This window comes from Rhipicephalus microplus, chromosome X (genome assembly GCF_043290135.1).
Source record: "Rhipicephalus microplus isolate Deutch F79 chromosome X, USDA_Rmic, whole genome shotgun sequence".
NCBI classification, from domain to species: domain Eukaryota; kingdom Metazoa; phylum Arthropoda; class Arachnida; order Ixodida; family Ixodidae; genus Rhipicephalus; species Rhipicephalus microplus.
In genome coordinates, this window is record NC_134710.1 from 218,436,672 (window position 1) to 218,454,948 (window position 18,277).

The window sequence follows — 18,277 nt, forward strand, 5'->3', positions numbered from 1 at the left end:
AGGCGCTGCGTTAGAGTACCTCGAGCGTGTAGCGGAGGTGAACGACTGCATCGAGGCACGTTAGACACGAGCGCCATCTGGCAGTTATCTTCGAAAACGAAGGCGTGCGCACCTGCGGAGAAAGATGTGCGCCAGTCTCCGGGGTGATAAGGTGTAGAACTAAACGCGACGGGCAGGTGACACCCCCATGACGTCGTAGCAAAAGCGTTGGAAGCACCTACCTTTTTGAGGATCGCGTTGCGCTGTCAGCGCAGCGCGATAAACGCTACAGTCCTTGGAGTTACTTGTGTGTGCCTCTTCTAGTATAAAGGCAGACATACAAACCACCGACGTGTTGTTATGGCGCCTCAGATATGCGCAATAATTGTTTTTGACAATCGCACAACTATGAACGCTAAACCTTAGGCATTATTGGTGGGTGCTGCGGATTGGGTTGACCGTTTGGAGACGTTTGAGGTATCGTTAAGGGCAGACAAACAGAAAAATGTACAGACAGACCAGAACTTTTCTGCCGAAGGTCCCCAAGAAAGACTATGGTCTTTAAAAAAAAGAGCACGAAGCAACAAATCTGGCAGATGTACAATATTGTGGTGGGAAACACGCTTATCGCATCTCCGGGGTAAAGCGCTCAGAGGCACGTGTGACGCATGCAGCGCCACCCTTCATGCAGCGTCGCATCACGGCCATTCCTTGAACGAAGGCGGACTGACGGCTCCCATAGATAAGCACGCCTTTTCACTTGCATTGAAAGAAATAAAGGGGGCGTTGTCATGAGAGACGCCTTAGCGGAGCGATTTCACGCTCTGCAGTACAAGAATGCGCAGAATCGTATGGCGAGAGTGCTTTTTAACTGAGAGGCAAGTGACAGCTACAAACGCGATAATTTTTCACAGCCAGCGTAATATCTAAAAGCTGCCATAGAATTGTCATCGGTGAACCCATGGGTGAAAGTTAGTCCTTTCGCATTTGTCCTGAAGGCATCTAGAATAAAGCCTTCAATTTCATGGGAAGGCAGAGGGCACATCTCGTCTAAAACAATGAAACATCAACGTATCTAAAAACATTAGAGTAGGCGATTAAGTAGAAACATCATGCAATGCCTGGTCGATGCGGGTTTAAAAGATGCCACATGAAATTGGTGCTACACTGTACACAATGCGAATACTTTTGTTTTGCAGATAAATGCCACCTTCGAAAGAAACGAAGGTGCGGTTGAGATCAAGAGAGTGATAAAATTAGACTGACAGTTCTGTCTACAAAATCATTGATGATTGATATCTAGGGTTTAACGTCCCAAAACCACCATATGATTATGAGAGACGCCGTAGTGGGGGGCTCTGGAAATTTTGACCACGTGAGGTTATTTACATGCTCCTAAATCTAAGCACTTGCACTTACAGCATTTTCGCCTCCATCTGGCTATAAAATGAGCCTCGCCACTTTCGTCAGTGTACTTATTAACAGTGGAGATGAGCTCAGGATGTGGAACAGAATAAAAACGATCATTTACGTTCACAGAAAAGGGATACCCAGCGTTGGATGCCCTGTGTTGAACAGAAAAAATTCAACGTCATCTGAATTTTTAGTAGGTAAAGGTAAGGGTTATATACAACAAAGCATTTGAGAAATTTTTTCAAAAAACCGCATACATACTGCTTACACTGCGTGTACGAAAACCCGCTTACATGTGTTCCACGCACTATTAATCATTTGGAACGGAATATCGACCTTGTGGATTTTAGCTCTAAAATTGCTACCATACTATAGTTTTTGGACTTACAGATCTGTTTCGACAATCGCTCAGCCCCAAGTTTTTCAAACAGTTCGCTTTTCTCAAGATAACTTTCACACCCTTGAAATTGTTGTTAACAGCTTGGAAGGATTTCTCATTAAAGACACAAGAAGATATAACCTCAAAACCACCTTCTTTGTCAGATTGCATCAGGCAAAGGTCATTGTCCCTGAATAAAGACACCACACGAAAGAACACATTCACATGTTCCTGTTCTGGGTGCACATCTACGAAGACTGTCAACACCATCCAATAAGCACCTCCCACGCTGATCTGTGGAAGCTTTGCTTGCTGTCCTTCAGTATAGAGCCAGTGGCTCATGTGCGGAATCATCCACCTAAATTCCAAACGCGGGGCCTTTGTTTTCCGCTCCAAATAAATTGGCGCAGCTGTGCCAGTGAATCTCTCGTGCTAAGCCACAAGGGTGGCAAAAGAAACATGTGAAGTCTTTCAGCCATTGTGCCGTAAGGGTCGTCTACGAGACTCCCCTGAGCTGTGGCAAGTTCTATATTGGACAAACGGGGCGGCGTAATAATGACCACCTAATAAAGCATGCGAATAGCTTAGAAAAAAAAACAGACGGTGTGCTTCTTCCGGCGCATGTGAAGTCAAGTGCATGTGAGCCACGATTCACGCAAGTCAAGATCATATCGAGAGCAGAGATTAAATGGCGAGGGAGCTATGAGAAGTGTTTAACATTCGAGGGAAGGGTCCGCTTGTCTCAGTGACACATACATGGTGCCATGGGGACCCGACTTAGCTTTTTTTTCCTTTTTGATACATCTTTCCGCCGGTTGACATTTATGTCGTCTCTTCACGTATCTACGCACGCTCGGAAGTTTACTTGACTTGCATCATTTGCGGTCAATAAGCCGTTAGTAGTTGTCGCTCATCTGTCTTCATTCTTTTCCCGTCTTCATGTTCCAAGCAGCCCCGCCGCGGTGGTCTAGTGACTAAGGTACTCGGATGCTGACCCGCAGGTCACGGGTTCGAATCCCGGCTGCGGCGGCTGTATTTCCAATGGAGGCGGAAATATTGTAGGGGCCCATGTGCTCAGATTTGGGTGCACTTTAAAGAACCCCAGGTGGTCGAATTTTCCAAAGCCCTCCACTACAGCGTCTCTCATAATCATATGGTGGTTTGGGGACGTTAAACCCCACATATCAATCAATTCATGTTCCAAGCATTGCGTCACAAATGGCAGCAAATGCGCGCATTGTCCAACTCTACTAGCAAGAAGTTCTTCGAGCATGCAAAATACTCGGAGCCCAGAAGTGCAAAGAAGTGCAGTTCTCGAGGCACGCCGAACACATGCGCATATGTGGGCGGCGTTTCTCAGTGTCGTCATCTTTATCATAATTATATGTCATGACCTCTGCAGTATGAATTCCTCTTCCAGTTATTCGCAACCACCCCTGTCTATGGTGAGCTGATTCCATTCTGTGCTTCAGAATTTCGAGCGCCTCACCTAATCCATTGCTTCTCTGCTGCGCTTCCCATCTTTCAGTGCCCAATCCGACACTCTACTGACGATCCGTTTTCATAATGTGGCCTGTTTAGAGGTTCATTTTTGCTCCTAACATCAAGGATATCGGCTAGCCCCTGTGTCTTTGTTTTGCCCATATTAGGATTTTTTATGTTTTTATTATATATTTGTTAACGAGTATTTAATTATTATTTATTTACAAGTTTTGTCGAATTCCGCATGAGAGGAGGAGCCCGGCTGATTGGTCTGAAGTTCTTGAAGTTTTTCGCGTCTCCTAAAAAAAACATACTATTGTTTTTCAACTCGCTGGTTTATTCTAGTTTTTGGCATAATGGGGAAAGGGTATCAATCTTCTTGAATATACACTATCGTCCCTCTATGGTCAAATTGGTTCTTATGCCGTCTTCTCCGGCCGCTTTTTTTTTCCGCGGTAAATGTCCTGGTGGGCTTTTGTAAGCTCACGTATATAGTTGAGCTTGCTACTTCAGTGTCATGTTTGACTGCGCTTTCGCTCGAAATCGGAGAATTTATATTTGAGCTGTATGGTTAAGAGCAAAAATCCTTAACTATCTTCCCAATATCAAGAAAGTTGTTAGTATCAAGGTCCCTCCAATATTGGCAGGCAAGCATAATGGTTGTTATCATGTATAGTTTCAGCTGCCTTGTGCCGCCGTCACTTTTCTACCACTCCCTCTGTTTCGATTGTCCCTAAGCCAACCTATTTTGCAATTCGTGACGTGTGGATGTTTAGCGAAAGTGAAGTGAAGCGTGGTCTAACTCTATGCCCTAAATAGCATAGAGTTAGACCACGCATTGCGACCACATGTACTTGTCAGTTTGCAGCCATTTAAAGTAAAGTACTGCAAAAGAGTGGCTACTTGGGCTGGTTGGTATTGCATTTTTGAAAATAAATATACTCTCCTAAATGTTTCAGTGCTATCTGTCTTCTTTCTGAAATGTTCTTTGCGCACTAAGAGAGTACATTTCTTTCAAAAATTACTGCAGAGAAGAGACGCAGTGTTTTGATTACACTCAATACATTTTCGCGGAGAGCCCACGCCCGAACATGCTGGCCCACCCAGGGCACCTGAATAGCCGCGTCGTTCTTCATCGCTGCATATCAGAGGTGGCTTCCGCATCTGCATGCATTCGTGACCATTACACTCTCCTTGGCATGTGTTGAAACGACACGGATGGCTTGTGTACGAACATGGGTGCATCGCACTCGACAAGCGCGCGCATTTACCATTCAAATTAAGTGTGCACCTCTCACATTTGTTGGACGAGTTGTTGCTTATCTAATGAGAAGCACGGTAGCGGCAGCCGATCGGTTCCGTGCGCCGAAGCCGCCCTTCGCAAAAATGTGGGCGTCGACGTCAACAAAAACACCTCACCGGCAAAAGATTGAAGAGGAAGCACGACTGCCACCACGACGACCCCAAAAAATTGTGACGTCACGAGTGCGCTCGTAATTCCACTTTACTCCACGGCCGCCGCTCGATAATGATCTCTCGCTCAAAAGAAAGAGAAGAAGCAAACCGGTTTCGCATTGCTTTTTGTTTTTCTCTTTGCCCACTCGCATCAAGGCATCCTCGCGGCGGTCCGAGCGCACCACAACAGGTTTTTTCGCTTCGGCGTTGGCCAGTTTCAAAATAACTTACGAGCTCGCCAGGCACCTGACTCAGCGACGCGTCGAAATGCGCGCTTTGGCCGGCAGGCCGTGATCGGCGCGCGAGTGTGTGCGCGTGTGTGCTCAGCCGGCCGTGCTAGCGATTCGTCGGCGCACCATGGGCCCCGGCGCCTGAAGCGGAGTCCCACGCGAGCTTGACCAGCGGCCAGTGCCTGCTGCTTGAGCCGCTCGCAAACGCGCACGCCTAGCGCGCGCGCGCGCGCGCGCGCCCGGCAGCGTTTTTATTTGGTGCTGCGACCTCGCGGCGACGCCGAGAGCTACTCAGTGCGCCATGCTAGCCGCCCTGACCGGGTTGTGGCTCTGTGGCGTCTGGTTGGGTTTCGGATCCGCGGCCCTGACCAGCAATGAAGTCACTGACAACCTGCTTGTGGATACACTCGGGCTCAGCGGCATTGAACCGTAAGTGTTTCTTTCCTCCACCCTTCTACCGCTGTCGGACAGGCCCGTGGGCGCGGAGTTGCATGCCATCACGCGTCCCCGCCGAAGGAGTTTTAAGTGAAGCTTTATTTTTTGGTGATTCCGTTATCGGCACTGGCACTGTTGTTGACAGATACCGAGCGATCCTTCAGCAACAGTGTTGTCCTGCAACGCGCGATGCTATTTGAAGTTTGGGCGTGGACATCCGCGTGCTTGGAACGTGGTGGACCTACGGTGCAAGCTGTGGTTTCAGCCGAGATTCATGAGAAATTGTGTCGCACAATTTTGCAGTAGTTTCGAACAGGCTAGTTAGGAGTAGGTAGTTTGTGACGAAAAGAATGTTTAACAATGCAAATGAAAGATCGCTTGCCAAATGACCGCAAGTGTGTACAATCTATGCATATAAAGCAGGAATACGAACGCCTCTTAGGTTATTAATTTCAGTTGATGACAATAGCGTGTGAAGTCGTATGCAGGTTGTCTTTAAACTGGACATGGCATCTTGTTTTGACTAATTATTTGAATGCTTATTAATGGGTTCTGTGAAGATATGACCGTATTTCACATGCAAACAGAAAATCTTGCCACAAGTGAGCAAGCGAATTTCCCCTATTGTAATGCCTGAATGTAAATGTATAGTGAATATCTCAGTTGATCAAAACTCCAGGCGTTATTGCATGTTCTCGACACGCCCGTAGCCTCTTCGTTCGTTTTATTCCATTCACCACAACGCAAACGCAGTTTTTTCTGACGGCAGTGCACAGAGTAGTCTGTGAACTGGACTCACTACATTAAGAAACCAGGGCATACTAAGACTTGATCAACGTCTCTCTCGTACAATGCACCAGCGCAGCACTCGTTACGTTCGAAGAGTGAATCAAATCAACGCGTGCTTTGAACGCGTATGTTGTGTCGCACACAATGGATTCCTATGCAGCTGTGCAGCGGATACATCGCTACGAACACCTGTCAGCGCTGTCACAATGGGCGCTCAAAGTGCAGCGGCGCTTCCGACAAGAATACGTCGAGCAAGCGGGCTAAGCGGCGGCCGTGCGTCCGCGACGCGCCGCACTTCATGGGCGGATCCTTCGGCCGTTCGTTACTTTCGCGTTTTTTCTCATCGCCGGTGTGAAGGACGCGTGCCGCCACGGACATAAACGACGTTGTTTTCCTTTCGCCGACCGCTGTCCAGCGCTGTTCAGCCTCCTCTATGACGGCCAGCGCCCAACGATGGCGCGGCCCCATGCTAGCCGGACCCCGCTGACCCCTTCGCTCGTTGCTCTGTTCACTGCTGCGGAACCGCTCCCCGGTCAGCGCCAGCTCGAGAGTAGAAGCCGCCCGAGAAGCTCTGCGAGCGTCACGCCGAGTCTAGTTTCATTCGGTCCGCGCTGCTAGGGAGTAATTTTGAACTCGAGCGCTTTCGCGCCAAAGGGCGCAGGGGCACGCCCGCGGTGGTCGCGCGGCGCGCCGCTGAACCGCCGCAGCACCACCTCCCGCCGCCCGACGCAGAACAATAGTGAGAACGGAGGAGGCGCGCCTTCACCCTCTCCCCGCGGCTCGGGTGTACTGCAGCTGACAGTTGCAAGGTATACCGACGCAGCTTAAAGCGTTGCTGCCACAGACAGTCGGTAACGGAACGCCAAACGATGCATAGTCAAAGGCAGCGACAGAAATGTGTACGCATTGTTTCCCACCATAGTTTTGAAGGGGAGTGATGCCCGTGTTCGTTCAACGAAGTATGTCGCTCCGCTGACAGCCGAACGATGGAATATGGCTCAATACACAGCAGTGTCTGAATTGTGGGTTCAACATTTATTGCGGCATTCATTACTGAATACTAGCAGAATGAACATTAAAACAATCATGTTTCTATTACGTTGTGGTATGCAGCTGCTGAATCAAAGGCGCTGGACCGTGACAAAGCGATATCAAAATATCCGAAACATTTGTTTGATGATAAGCACAAGTGAGGGAGCGCTCGAAAGTTTTGATGGGCGTCAACCTGATGTCTGTTGGCCTCACTGAACCGTCATCATTTTGCTGTTTGTGTATGCTTAAACTACTTCTTATAACTACCTCAGATAAATTACACCTCATAGTTATAGCTCCATCGTTGTCGAAGACCTAAGTAGCTATATGAAGAACTGTTACGCTTAAAAACATCAACATATACATGTCGTTGCCAGCTTGTATTTTTGCCTGAACAATGCTCTTCGAAAATAATCACTCCAATGTCAAATAACCTTATCAATTATACAGACAGGGGGTATAGATTTCTGCTGACAAATCACTCTTATAAAGCGTCTGAAGAATCCATTTTGACTGGTTAACATTTTCGTTATAGACTTTAGGGCATCTCTAGTCAGGCTTTAGTGAGATCACCAAATTTTGTAAAGATGGCTATTGTGATTGTGTCTATCGCGTCTCACGATACACACTGTTTTAAATACGACATCAATTTTTTCGTTACCTTAGATTTATGAAACAGATCATCATGCTCCGGAGCGTGCCCTAAGCATAATAATGGTCGTGCTATATACAGTACAACTGCTTGTATGCCTATTCAGCGACAATAAAAATATAATTTGCCATTGTGATCAAATGATACCTTGTACTTTTTACATCATACAGCTGCAAAAGCACACTTCTCATGTGTTTTCCGTGCCAATTAGGAAAAAAAAAGCTTTTTTAAATAAAAAGAAACATCAACTTCTACGCTACCCTTCACAGGAGGCTGACGTATACTTACAATGCACGATATACCGTTTTAGATTTAACAGGCATGATTGCGATTATTTTGAAATAATTAATTTTCCGTTTGACACACACGTCGGAGGGTCTTCTTCGAGCGCACTGTTTTGCCTCCGCGTTGATACATATTTGTAGAAGCGGGGTCCAATTGTGCTGCAACCAGTGGCCCATGAGCTCTTTCCTTAGTGGGCTTTATGACACTGCAAACACCATTCGCTGCTATATTTCGCCGGCTGTACAGCAGCGGACACCGCCGCTAAAGGCTTCGCATACTACATAAACTATTGTGAATTTCTAAATAATGCCCAGAGCCTTCGCTATGGTTTCTCACAGAAGTTAGGATCATCATCTCCTTGATTATAGCTTACGATAAAGTGTTCACGCTGCACGATGGCCCAAGGCTCAGAGGGCAACGCAGTGGTAGCTAAACATGAGCACGTAATCAATTCGACGAAGTGACACACGCTGTGGCTGTGAGATCATTTGTATTACATGCGGTCTTCATGCTGTTTTCAGTGACGGAATGAAGGCCTTGTAATGTGCCACGTTTTCTCTTTCTGTATGATCTGGCGAACTGTAATTGAGGTGGTCTATATGCAATCCGCAGCAATGGTTGCGTCCCCTTTCTTTCGTCGGCAGCTCTTCAACGGCACCAAAAACCTGTGTGTGTAGATACACTGACGAAGTATAAAGGACTTCAATCACGGCTCACAGAAGCCTCTTGGAAGCGACCTCAGCGATTCCGACATAGCTCATATGCGCAAGAAATATCTGTACGACAGGCCAGGTTGAGAATCTATCTCTGACATATATCTCACCCTACCTGAGTCATCAAGGACCTCTTCTTTACGCGAATATATACAGCCCAGTTCAAGGAGTGTCATCTATATTCATGAATATATTTTTTTATTGCTACTACCACTATAACGAGACTCCACTACATTACGCTTGTTATATCTTGAAGCGAGATGGTGGAGAACAAATACTGTGTGATGCCAGAGCACGTGAAAGAACCCTATAGGTGGTCGAAATTTTCAGAATCATACGGCGTTTCCCATAGCCCGAGTCACTTTGGGACGTCAAACTCCTGAGACGAACCTTGTTATATTTTTGGAGTCTTGTCATGAGCCATTAGTGAGCGACACCATGCAGGCTAAGTCACGACAGCTTGCATGCTCGGTATAAATCAGAGATGCGTTCTCTTACGTCTATATTTATGTTTTTGGCTGTTCTTTCACTCACTCTTTCACCTCGTCAATGCGTTTTTAAAGCTTGACTTTCGTTGTCCATATATGCAATCATGAGTCCAATGACCGATATGTTACATATGAGTACTACATTGCTGCTTCTGCAAAGTGGTATCTAAAAGGATTGTGCTTTTGGCACGGCGTATTCTTTTCCAGTGGTGTATATCCTGATTCTTTTCTGGTGGTGCATATTCTGCTCAACATGTGCTTTGTTTTATGTACACCTGCAACCACATGTGAGCACCGGGCACGTGGTGATCCCGCATTATCTACGCCAATCAGGTTTATCTGTGTCAGTCAGGTGTATCGCTGCCCCCAGCTTTTCTTTGGCAAGTGCCCCTTGTGAAGAAATACTTAAGGCATTTTGAGTCGGTACATCGGTTAACATACGTGGACAAAGTTAATTCTCATGCTAAAGACTATATTTGTGGATGCGTTGAAATGCCGCCATCTTCGGCTGTTAGCCGTTTTGTATTCGCATCGACTAAACAAACTAACAGTGCCAGCTAGATAAGTTTATACGTATGAAAATGGATGGTCAGGTGCATTCGCCATTTTATAGCCTTGTTTACTTCACGTCACGACACAGAAAACCGAAAACGTTCGTTTACTAGCCCTACACGTGGCGACGCCCATAAATCGAAAATAGAACCATGTATCGAACGCGCCATCAAATAATATTAATCATGGTGAGTGCTTTGACATGTGTACCTGTTCTGGTCGCGCCACGTTTCTCTATAGCTCCATCAGCTTGAATTTCTTAATAACTAGGGAAACTCCTTTATACAAGACGTTTTATAACACCTACGGTATATACGGAATATCATATCAAACCAGTGTGTGCTATACTTATGAGACGTAGTTGATAATTTGTAAGCTCCTTATGCTGCATTCGCAGCATTTTTTTTCTCACACGCTGACGCGAATTTTTTTTCTGACATGCTTACACAAGCTCGCTTGTGTAAGTCCACGCTGATGCCATCCGTCGAAGCTCAGGATCATTCCGGCACAGGGATGTCATCCTGTTGGTGGCGTAAAGGGGGCAAATTTGCATGAGGTAAAAGTGGATAGGCGACGTCGTGGCATTTTGTTTAGGCTGCTCCGCGTATAAGCGCCCCATGGAGCGTCGGGGTCTCGCGAAGAAGGCGGACGCTGCGTGCACGTGCGACCTCGCCGCGCGTCTTTGCTGGGCGTCGTCCGCTCGAAACGAGAGCGCCACTCGAAACGCCTGCGATGACGCTGGCCGCTTTCGGAGGGCGCGGTGCTTTCGCCTGTTTTGCTATCAGAGACGGGTAATGAGTGTGCCAACTCGCGACAACCACGTCTCCACTATCACGTGCGTGGCGGTGATCCGACAGCCTGGTGAGGTGGTTCATATGCTGAACCGAAAGGCGCGGGTTCGAATCCCGGCAGCAGCGGTCGCATTTCGATGGAGGCGAAATGCTGTAGGCCCGTGTGCTCAGATTTGGGTGCACGTTAAGGAACCCCAGGCGGTCGAAATTTCCGGAGCCATTCACTACGGTGTCTCTCATAATCATATCGTGGTTTTGGGACGTAACACCCCAGGTATTATTTTAGGTGATAGTTTCGAAATAAAAAAAAGTATTGTAAAGCGACCTATTAGATTCACGTTAAAAAAGCGAAACCACGATACAAGCGAGAGAAGTTCACTGTAGGCAAATATTTGTTTTTATATTCCGGACAACACACAACCGCGGTTGAGGAACAAAATAGGGGATCACTGACCGCACGAAACGGTTCCACGCGTGCTTGTTTCTAATGTTAGCGTAACTTTAGACATGCATTAAGAGAGGGACAGGGTGGCAAAAGAATGGCAGAACGGTGAACCAGATTGTACCCGATTTGCTATCCTACACGATGGAGGGAGCGAAGCGAAGAAGAAAAAAGAGAATTAGTGATACGCGCACACTTATGTCAGCGTTCACCTCACAATCCGACAGTCACAACTGGAACGTGTTTGAGAGTTAAAATCTACGCGATATCACAATTGCAAAAATGCATCCGCATAGATATAGACCGTGCTTCATAATCCGTAAGGTTGCAGGAAAAAAACATTTGGATTATTACTAGTGTTTGCACTCGAATAACTAACTTTGATCACAGAAAATAGCAAGTAGGGTAAAAAGAGAAAGAGGGGAAACAAGAACAGTTCACGGTATAAAGACCATTTCACTTAAATAAAGATAACTACTCAACATTCAAATCAAGCCGGGGAACAATGTTTACATTTTAATACTCCAATCAGCAAAGAATAATACTTGAGAGGTGCCAGTATGTGATGTCAGAGATTTTAAGTGGCAGACAAGTTAGAATGGGATGGTGATTATTTTTATTTGAAGCGCTTGATTTGTTACATAACTTCAATCGATTGGTTATATAAATTTATTAGTTTACTGTCTACTAATTTTTTGTCGTAGTTTGTACGTTCTCTCTGACAATTACGTCGCTTCTGTGCAGATTGCAAACGTTTTAATTTCGGTAGCAACTGATAAACAAATTGCATTCTGCCTTACTTCACCAAAACCGGTACCGAATACTTTGGTTTTAGAGACATTAAAAATAACAGGTCTTTATGTTTCATTATGAATTATGTTTTGTGTGGGCACACATGGACGTTGCTGAACTTTTCATTAAGTGGATAATTTATTGTTATTAATTATTGCTTTTAGTTCTCCAAAATTGTGAACGTTAGCTTAAATAGTTCCGAGTAGTTGAAATATATACATTGCTGTAGTAAACTACCTTGAGACTGAATATGTTTGAATAAGTTAATTTACTTATGCTCTTTGAAACACAGTCGCCTTAGAAATGGTCCCCTTGTGCCGCAATAGAGCTCTCCCTCCGCTTTGCCAACGTGACATGGATATTTTCTCTTTGACTGGAGTCGAAGGCACTTATTGGTTTCGAGCTTGTTAAGGCAGTAGCGTCAGAATGGAAACTTTCGAGCTGAGGCTTTAGTGCTTGGAAGATGATGAAATCATCAGTAACCATTACAGACGAGCAGGGCGGAAACCGCGTTGGTCACGGAGAGAAAATCGCGGTTGCAGAGGTATGCGCAACAGCCTGCATTGTCGTCATCCAGCACCCTTATTCCCTGTGTGGCTTATCAATTGACGTTACATGGAAACTGCCATCCTCGGATTTCTTTTTCAGTGAAATCAAGAGTCTTTTACAGCGAAAGCTGTTGTTATATCACAGCTCGGGTCACGCGCGGCGCTGTACTTGTGCGCCGACGCCGGTGTCCGTAACCAATATCGCACAAAATAAGCAAAAAAAAACAACAACATAGTACTAAGGACACAGTAGGGCTCAAACCCGGGTCCACCGAGTGTCAGCCCAGCATTCAGCCACTGAGCCATGCCGGTGCTTGCCTTAGGCAGGCTTCATGTCGGGAACGTATTCGCGTTAGTATTTTGGAACGAAAAAGAACAACCAGTCGTCACACAATGCAAGTAATGTGACGAGTGAACGTACAATGTTAACTCCAACCCATTACAAAAGCTTGTTCTTGTTCCCCTATTAACTATGGCGCACACCCTATTCAGGCATAATTCCTCAACGTCGTCAGCCACTGCATGAACAATTGGCACATAATTCCCTGCAAGTGTATAATGGATACCACGCTTCTTAGAAGAATGAGGGAAAATAGCATAGCAAATGCCGGCCTACTATACGCAGAAATTATTATTATTAATTATTTATGCCATACTAGGCACGGGTGTAACCAGGGGGTGGCACACTGGGCACGTACCCCCCCCCCCCCCCAAATTTTTCGAAATTGCATAGAACGCGAAAAATGGCCATTCTAAGAGGGGGCTCCTCCCAAAATCAAAATGGCGCCCCCCCCCCCCCCCCAAACAAAAAATTCTGGCTACGTGTTTGGTTGAGGGTGCTCAGAAGTGTTCTTGCATCAGTTAACCACTGAGTGTTTAGAAAAGGCGCTGAAAGACCGGCACTCTTCTAGCTTTCACTGTGACTGTGCGGCGCCTTCCGCGCAGGCCTGGCATTTTTTGCCGTCTGGCCGTTCGAGAGAAACATCTGATGCATAACGCACTGATTGTATAAATAAATATGATGATCATGCACTTTGTCGAAAGCGAACAATACTTGTTTCAGTCTCGGAGATGTTGGGCTTGTACACGGTGACAATTGCAATATCTTCGTCTCACATAACTTTGTTCTCTTTCCAAAATTAGACATATACAAAAAGCAAAGAACCCAAATATCCTCATTTAGACACTATTCCTCGTTATACTCAAATCGCAGAAGGGAATGTGCGTGATTCATTCTAGAAATAAGACGACCAGGACATACCGACAAAGAGGCAGGAACGAGTACCGCATTCTTGAGCCAGGGAACATTCAAAAGTGACACTGCTTGAATACACAAAAATAGATTGCTTTTTTGCGAACAGCACCAGGCTTCAAACTTTCTTATATCACCTTGCAATTCTATCACCTACCTATATAGCCACTCAGCGCCGAGATGATGACAGAATATGTCGACAGACATAGCCACCTTCATTGGAATGAGGCCAACTTAAGCTCAATCGGAAATTAATATCTAAAGGATAATGATGGCCCAGCTTACATTACAGGATGTCAGTCCGCCTCTATGGAATAGTGGCTACGGTGCTCGGTTGCTGGCCTGAAGGTTGCGGGTTCGATCCCGGCGGTCTCAATTCGATGTAGGCGAAACGGTAGAGGCCCGCGTATACTGTACGATGTCGGTGCGCGGCGAAGAACGCCAGATTGTCGACATTTCCGGAGCCCTCCACGACGGCGTCTCTCATAATCATGTCGTGGTTTTGGCGTATAAAACCACAGATATTGGTTTTGGCGTATAAAACCACAGGTATAAAACCACAGATTAGTGAATGTTTATATCGTAATCAATTCCGCTTTATACGGAAAAATTATAATAATTGCACTCTTTGGATTTATATTTTGATTCTTTTTTGATACCCATATGCCGAGTTCATAATTCCATGCACCTGGCAGATTCGAATTCACGTAGGTTCTCTCCAGAAAAAGGAGACCCTGGTGTCATCTACATGTAAGTGCATGTAATGAGCGAGGAGGATATGGAGGATGTCTTTAGCGCACGTCACAAAATGACCACAGAAACCAACATCCAACCCTGGGGTACGACACACTTGTTAATACTTTTGTCATACTCAAATCACGTGAGCAAGTGATATGTAAGATGAAGTGAGTGGACTAACCATAAGACACTGACGGTACACTGAAAGAAGGAGGTTTTCAAATTTAGTTAACAAAACATCATGGCATATATTGTCAAGCGACTTTTGAATGTTGAAAGTATTTCGATACTTTGTTCGAAATTGTTGAATATCTTGTTTTTATTTAAAGGAAATAAGTGTACATTTAAGAGCTCTTTTTCTATGTTATACACAATAATAACGAAAACTAACAGGCAATGATGTCTAGGAAAGCATAAGACATGTTATTAGTGATAGTTGTTATGTAAATGTGTAGAAAGAAAAGTGGACGAAAAGATAACTTGCCGCTGGCAGAGACCGAGCCTGTGATCTTGGAATAACGCATTCAATGCTCTCCGAACTGAGCTACGGTGGCGGTCCTCTCTTCGCGATTCCTGCATTATTGGATCGGATCTTTTTGGAAACTTGCCTGATGCGGCCTGCAAGCAACTCACAATTTAGAGAAATTGTGATGCCATAGCGTATGGTACTCTGCAAATAGGCATCGAAGTTGAGGCTGGCGCATTCTATAACAGCTCTACAAGTAATCCGGATATCAATTGAACTATATACGAGCTGACTACTTCCGTTATACTTGCTTGCCAAGAAGTTGTTGGAGACTACGCAGCTTACAGAAAAAAAAATGAATGAATGAATGAATGAATGAATGAATGAACGGTAATCAAACAATTGTTTGGCAGAGTCAAGATAAGGTGTCGACCGGATAGTGATTGCTCGTAACGTGAATGGTATTGCACGGACGCATTGCCGAAGTTCAATTTTGCTTTATTGTGCGCAATCGACAGTTGCTACTTAACAACAACAACAACAAAACAACAACAACAACAACAACAACAGCAACAACAATATTAACAACAACAACAACAACAACAACAACAATAATAATAATAATAATAATAATAATAATAATAATAATAATAATAATAATAATAATAATAATAATAATAATAATAAGTAGTAGTAGTGCTGGGGGTTGAACATCCCCAAACTTCGACATGATTGAAAGAGACGCTGTAGTGAATGGCTCCGGAAATTTGTAACAACTGGTGTCCTTCAACTGAAATCTAAGCACACGGGCTTCGAGCATTTTCGCCTCCGTCGAAAATGTGACCGCTACTTCCGGGATAAAACATGCACGATAGTATACCACCCGTGCCGTGCTAACCACTCCTCTACTAAAGCCTGCTTACCGAATTCGTAGGACTGTTAATCAATGGGAAATGTGCACCCAAGCGTGTCACTCATGCGGCTGTCTTAAAGCAGCAGGGTCCTACTGAGGTTTGGATGCACTGCGGCGCACTGCTATACCAGAACTACGTCAAAATGTGTCTGCATTTTCATATAAAAGCGCACAGGCATTTTTTTCTTCCTTTTTTTTCGCAGCGAAATAAATTTTGAGAAGGCGAAATGATTTCTAGGTCTGATGCCCCTGAGGACAACCTCGCGTCGGGCGTCTGCCAAGCTGAGCGCTCTACAGCAGCTGGGCTGTGGCCGATTCGCGAGGACTGATTTTTTCTTCCATGTGCGGTGGTGCATGCGGCCCGTGTCACTTACCAGGCCCCGGTGCATCTCAGAGCAAGCCGCGTGCAGGTTACCATCGTGAGCTGGCTGTTAGAGCGTGTCCCCCGGCCTGAAAACGGGTTCTCCGACAACACGTGTTTTTCTTCGTCCTCCCTTTACCTTTCCCATTTCCCTCTGCTTCGCTTACTTCATAGCGATTGCAGATAGGGCCTTCTTGGAACGGCGTTTCATGCTTCGCTAGCACGCACAATACTGCCAATTCCTCGATGGTGTTAATAATAACGTGACATACTTTCTTGAGGGGGAAAATGAAGATCGGAAACACACGCTACGTTTGCGAGGTATACGTGAAACAGTTCTTGAGATAATTGACGCGAACGTCTTCACATAACAGTTACCTCAAACGTCAACCAGGTGTAACCACTAAAATGCGCATCTACCTTGATGTTATGCGTACTTGTAGACATTTGATTCACTAGTTGGGTTCAATCGCCCACCTCAGACCGATAGGACGTTATGGTACCACAGAGGCTTAGAAAAGTCTGAAATAAGTGTACAGTGTGCGCGTGAGCAAGCTTGGTCGGGGAAACGACCCACATATTCAGAAGTGCGTCGATCATCGCTGGATACTCAACAGGACAAGAAAAATTAGGTTGTTTGGTTAAGTCTGTATTATTGTCGCCTCATTCGAGCTTCACTTCGTTCATGATATATGTCTATTTGGCTATTCAATCGAGGCATGTCCTTACACAAACCACCACACATATAATTTTCAAAATAATGGGTGGTCCAAGGTCACGTCAAATAATGGAATCACTTTGTTCGCAGGATGCGTTGGTGGGATCATCATAACGGTGGGGACAGGAACAACAACAAACAAAAAAACGGAACAGAAGGCATTGGCGTGCGGCCTCCTTGGATAAAAAGAACGCAGTGTGTTCCTTTTCCAACGTGTGGCCGTGCCATATAAGCCACGAAACAAGTGCGGAGGGGCGGCGGTTTCAACGCTAAGGCAGCAACGGTCGCTTCCTGCAGTTGCTCTCGGTGTCGTCCGTGTTCCTGACCGATCCGCGCGACCGCCCGCAGAGTATGCGGTGGCTGTAAATGCTGGCTACCTTTCCAAGTTGCGTGTGGCCGCCGTTGAGCGGAACTTCAGATCTGTCATCGCGTCTCACTCACTCATTCTCGGCTGGCGCACCAAACCAAAACGCACCCCACTGATGCCCCGGGGGCTCCCCGCTCGGTCGCCCACGCGCCGCGGATGCTGAAAGACTCACGAAGCACAGAATGGCAACGTCGGTCTCTTTCAATGACATCCACTTTACCCCGTATAGCAGGAGTTGATCCCAGTTTGTCCCTGCAGTTTCCCCCCCCCCCCCATCTCATCATTCCCACCTAACTTTGGGTCATCTTCAACTTTGTTGTCCATCCTTAGGTATCCCTTCCGTTGCCGTAACGAACCACCAGTTACCTTCCCTGCGCATTATTATTGTTAATAACGTGACAGCGTTAAAAAGCTTGTTTCACAGAAATCCCGGCGTGGGCGTCGTTGGTTGTGATCTAAAAATTATTTTGTGCGTGACCAAAAAGTCTAGAAAGATCGCAGTGAAAATAATTGGTCCGGGTTAGAATCAAACCCGGGTCGTTTGCGTGGCAAGCGGGTGTTCCAGCATGCAGCCACGCGCCTGCTTGTGAATATAATGAAAGTACCTTCCTCTGCTTGAAAATGCACTGAAAGTAATATTCATGCTTTACCCAAACACATGCGTCCTCTATACATGTTTCACAATGCTATATCAAATATTTCAGCAGTAATGCGCAGTGCAAGGGCACATTGCCATCGGGCTTCAAAGCAAGTCATTATCCTGATGAATTCATGGTTCAAAACAGGTCACCCACTACAAATGGCCACGTAGTGCGTTCAAAGCAAGTTATAAAAAAAGATTTCATGCACTGTGTTTGAAGTACGCACTAGGGACAGGATATCGCTACCGCGTTCAACTCTTAAAGGCGAAGCTTAAGGATCCCCCAATTTTTCAGAAGACAGATACAGAGAATGGAATTTCACAAGCTGCTTTACACGAACTTTCCACCACTAGACTCATCAGCA

The 18,277-nt window shown here is 45.8% G+C and overlaps 1 protein-coding gene across 1 annotated transcript in view; it reads left to right on the forward strand.

Annotated features, from left to right (window-relative positions):
* The first annotated feature begins 4,903 nt into the window (after positions 1–4,903).
* Positions 4,904–18,277, forward strand: part of LOC119187481 (CD109 antigen) — a 173,229-nt gene continuing 159,855 nt past the window's right edge. The window contains exon 1 of the mRNA XM_037435599.2: positions 4,904–5,367. Coding sequence (XP_037291496.2) covers positions 5,240–5,367 — 128 coding nt within the window. The 5' untranslated portion in view covers positions 4,904–5,239. The remainder of the gene's footprint in view (positions 5,368–18,277) is intronic.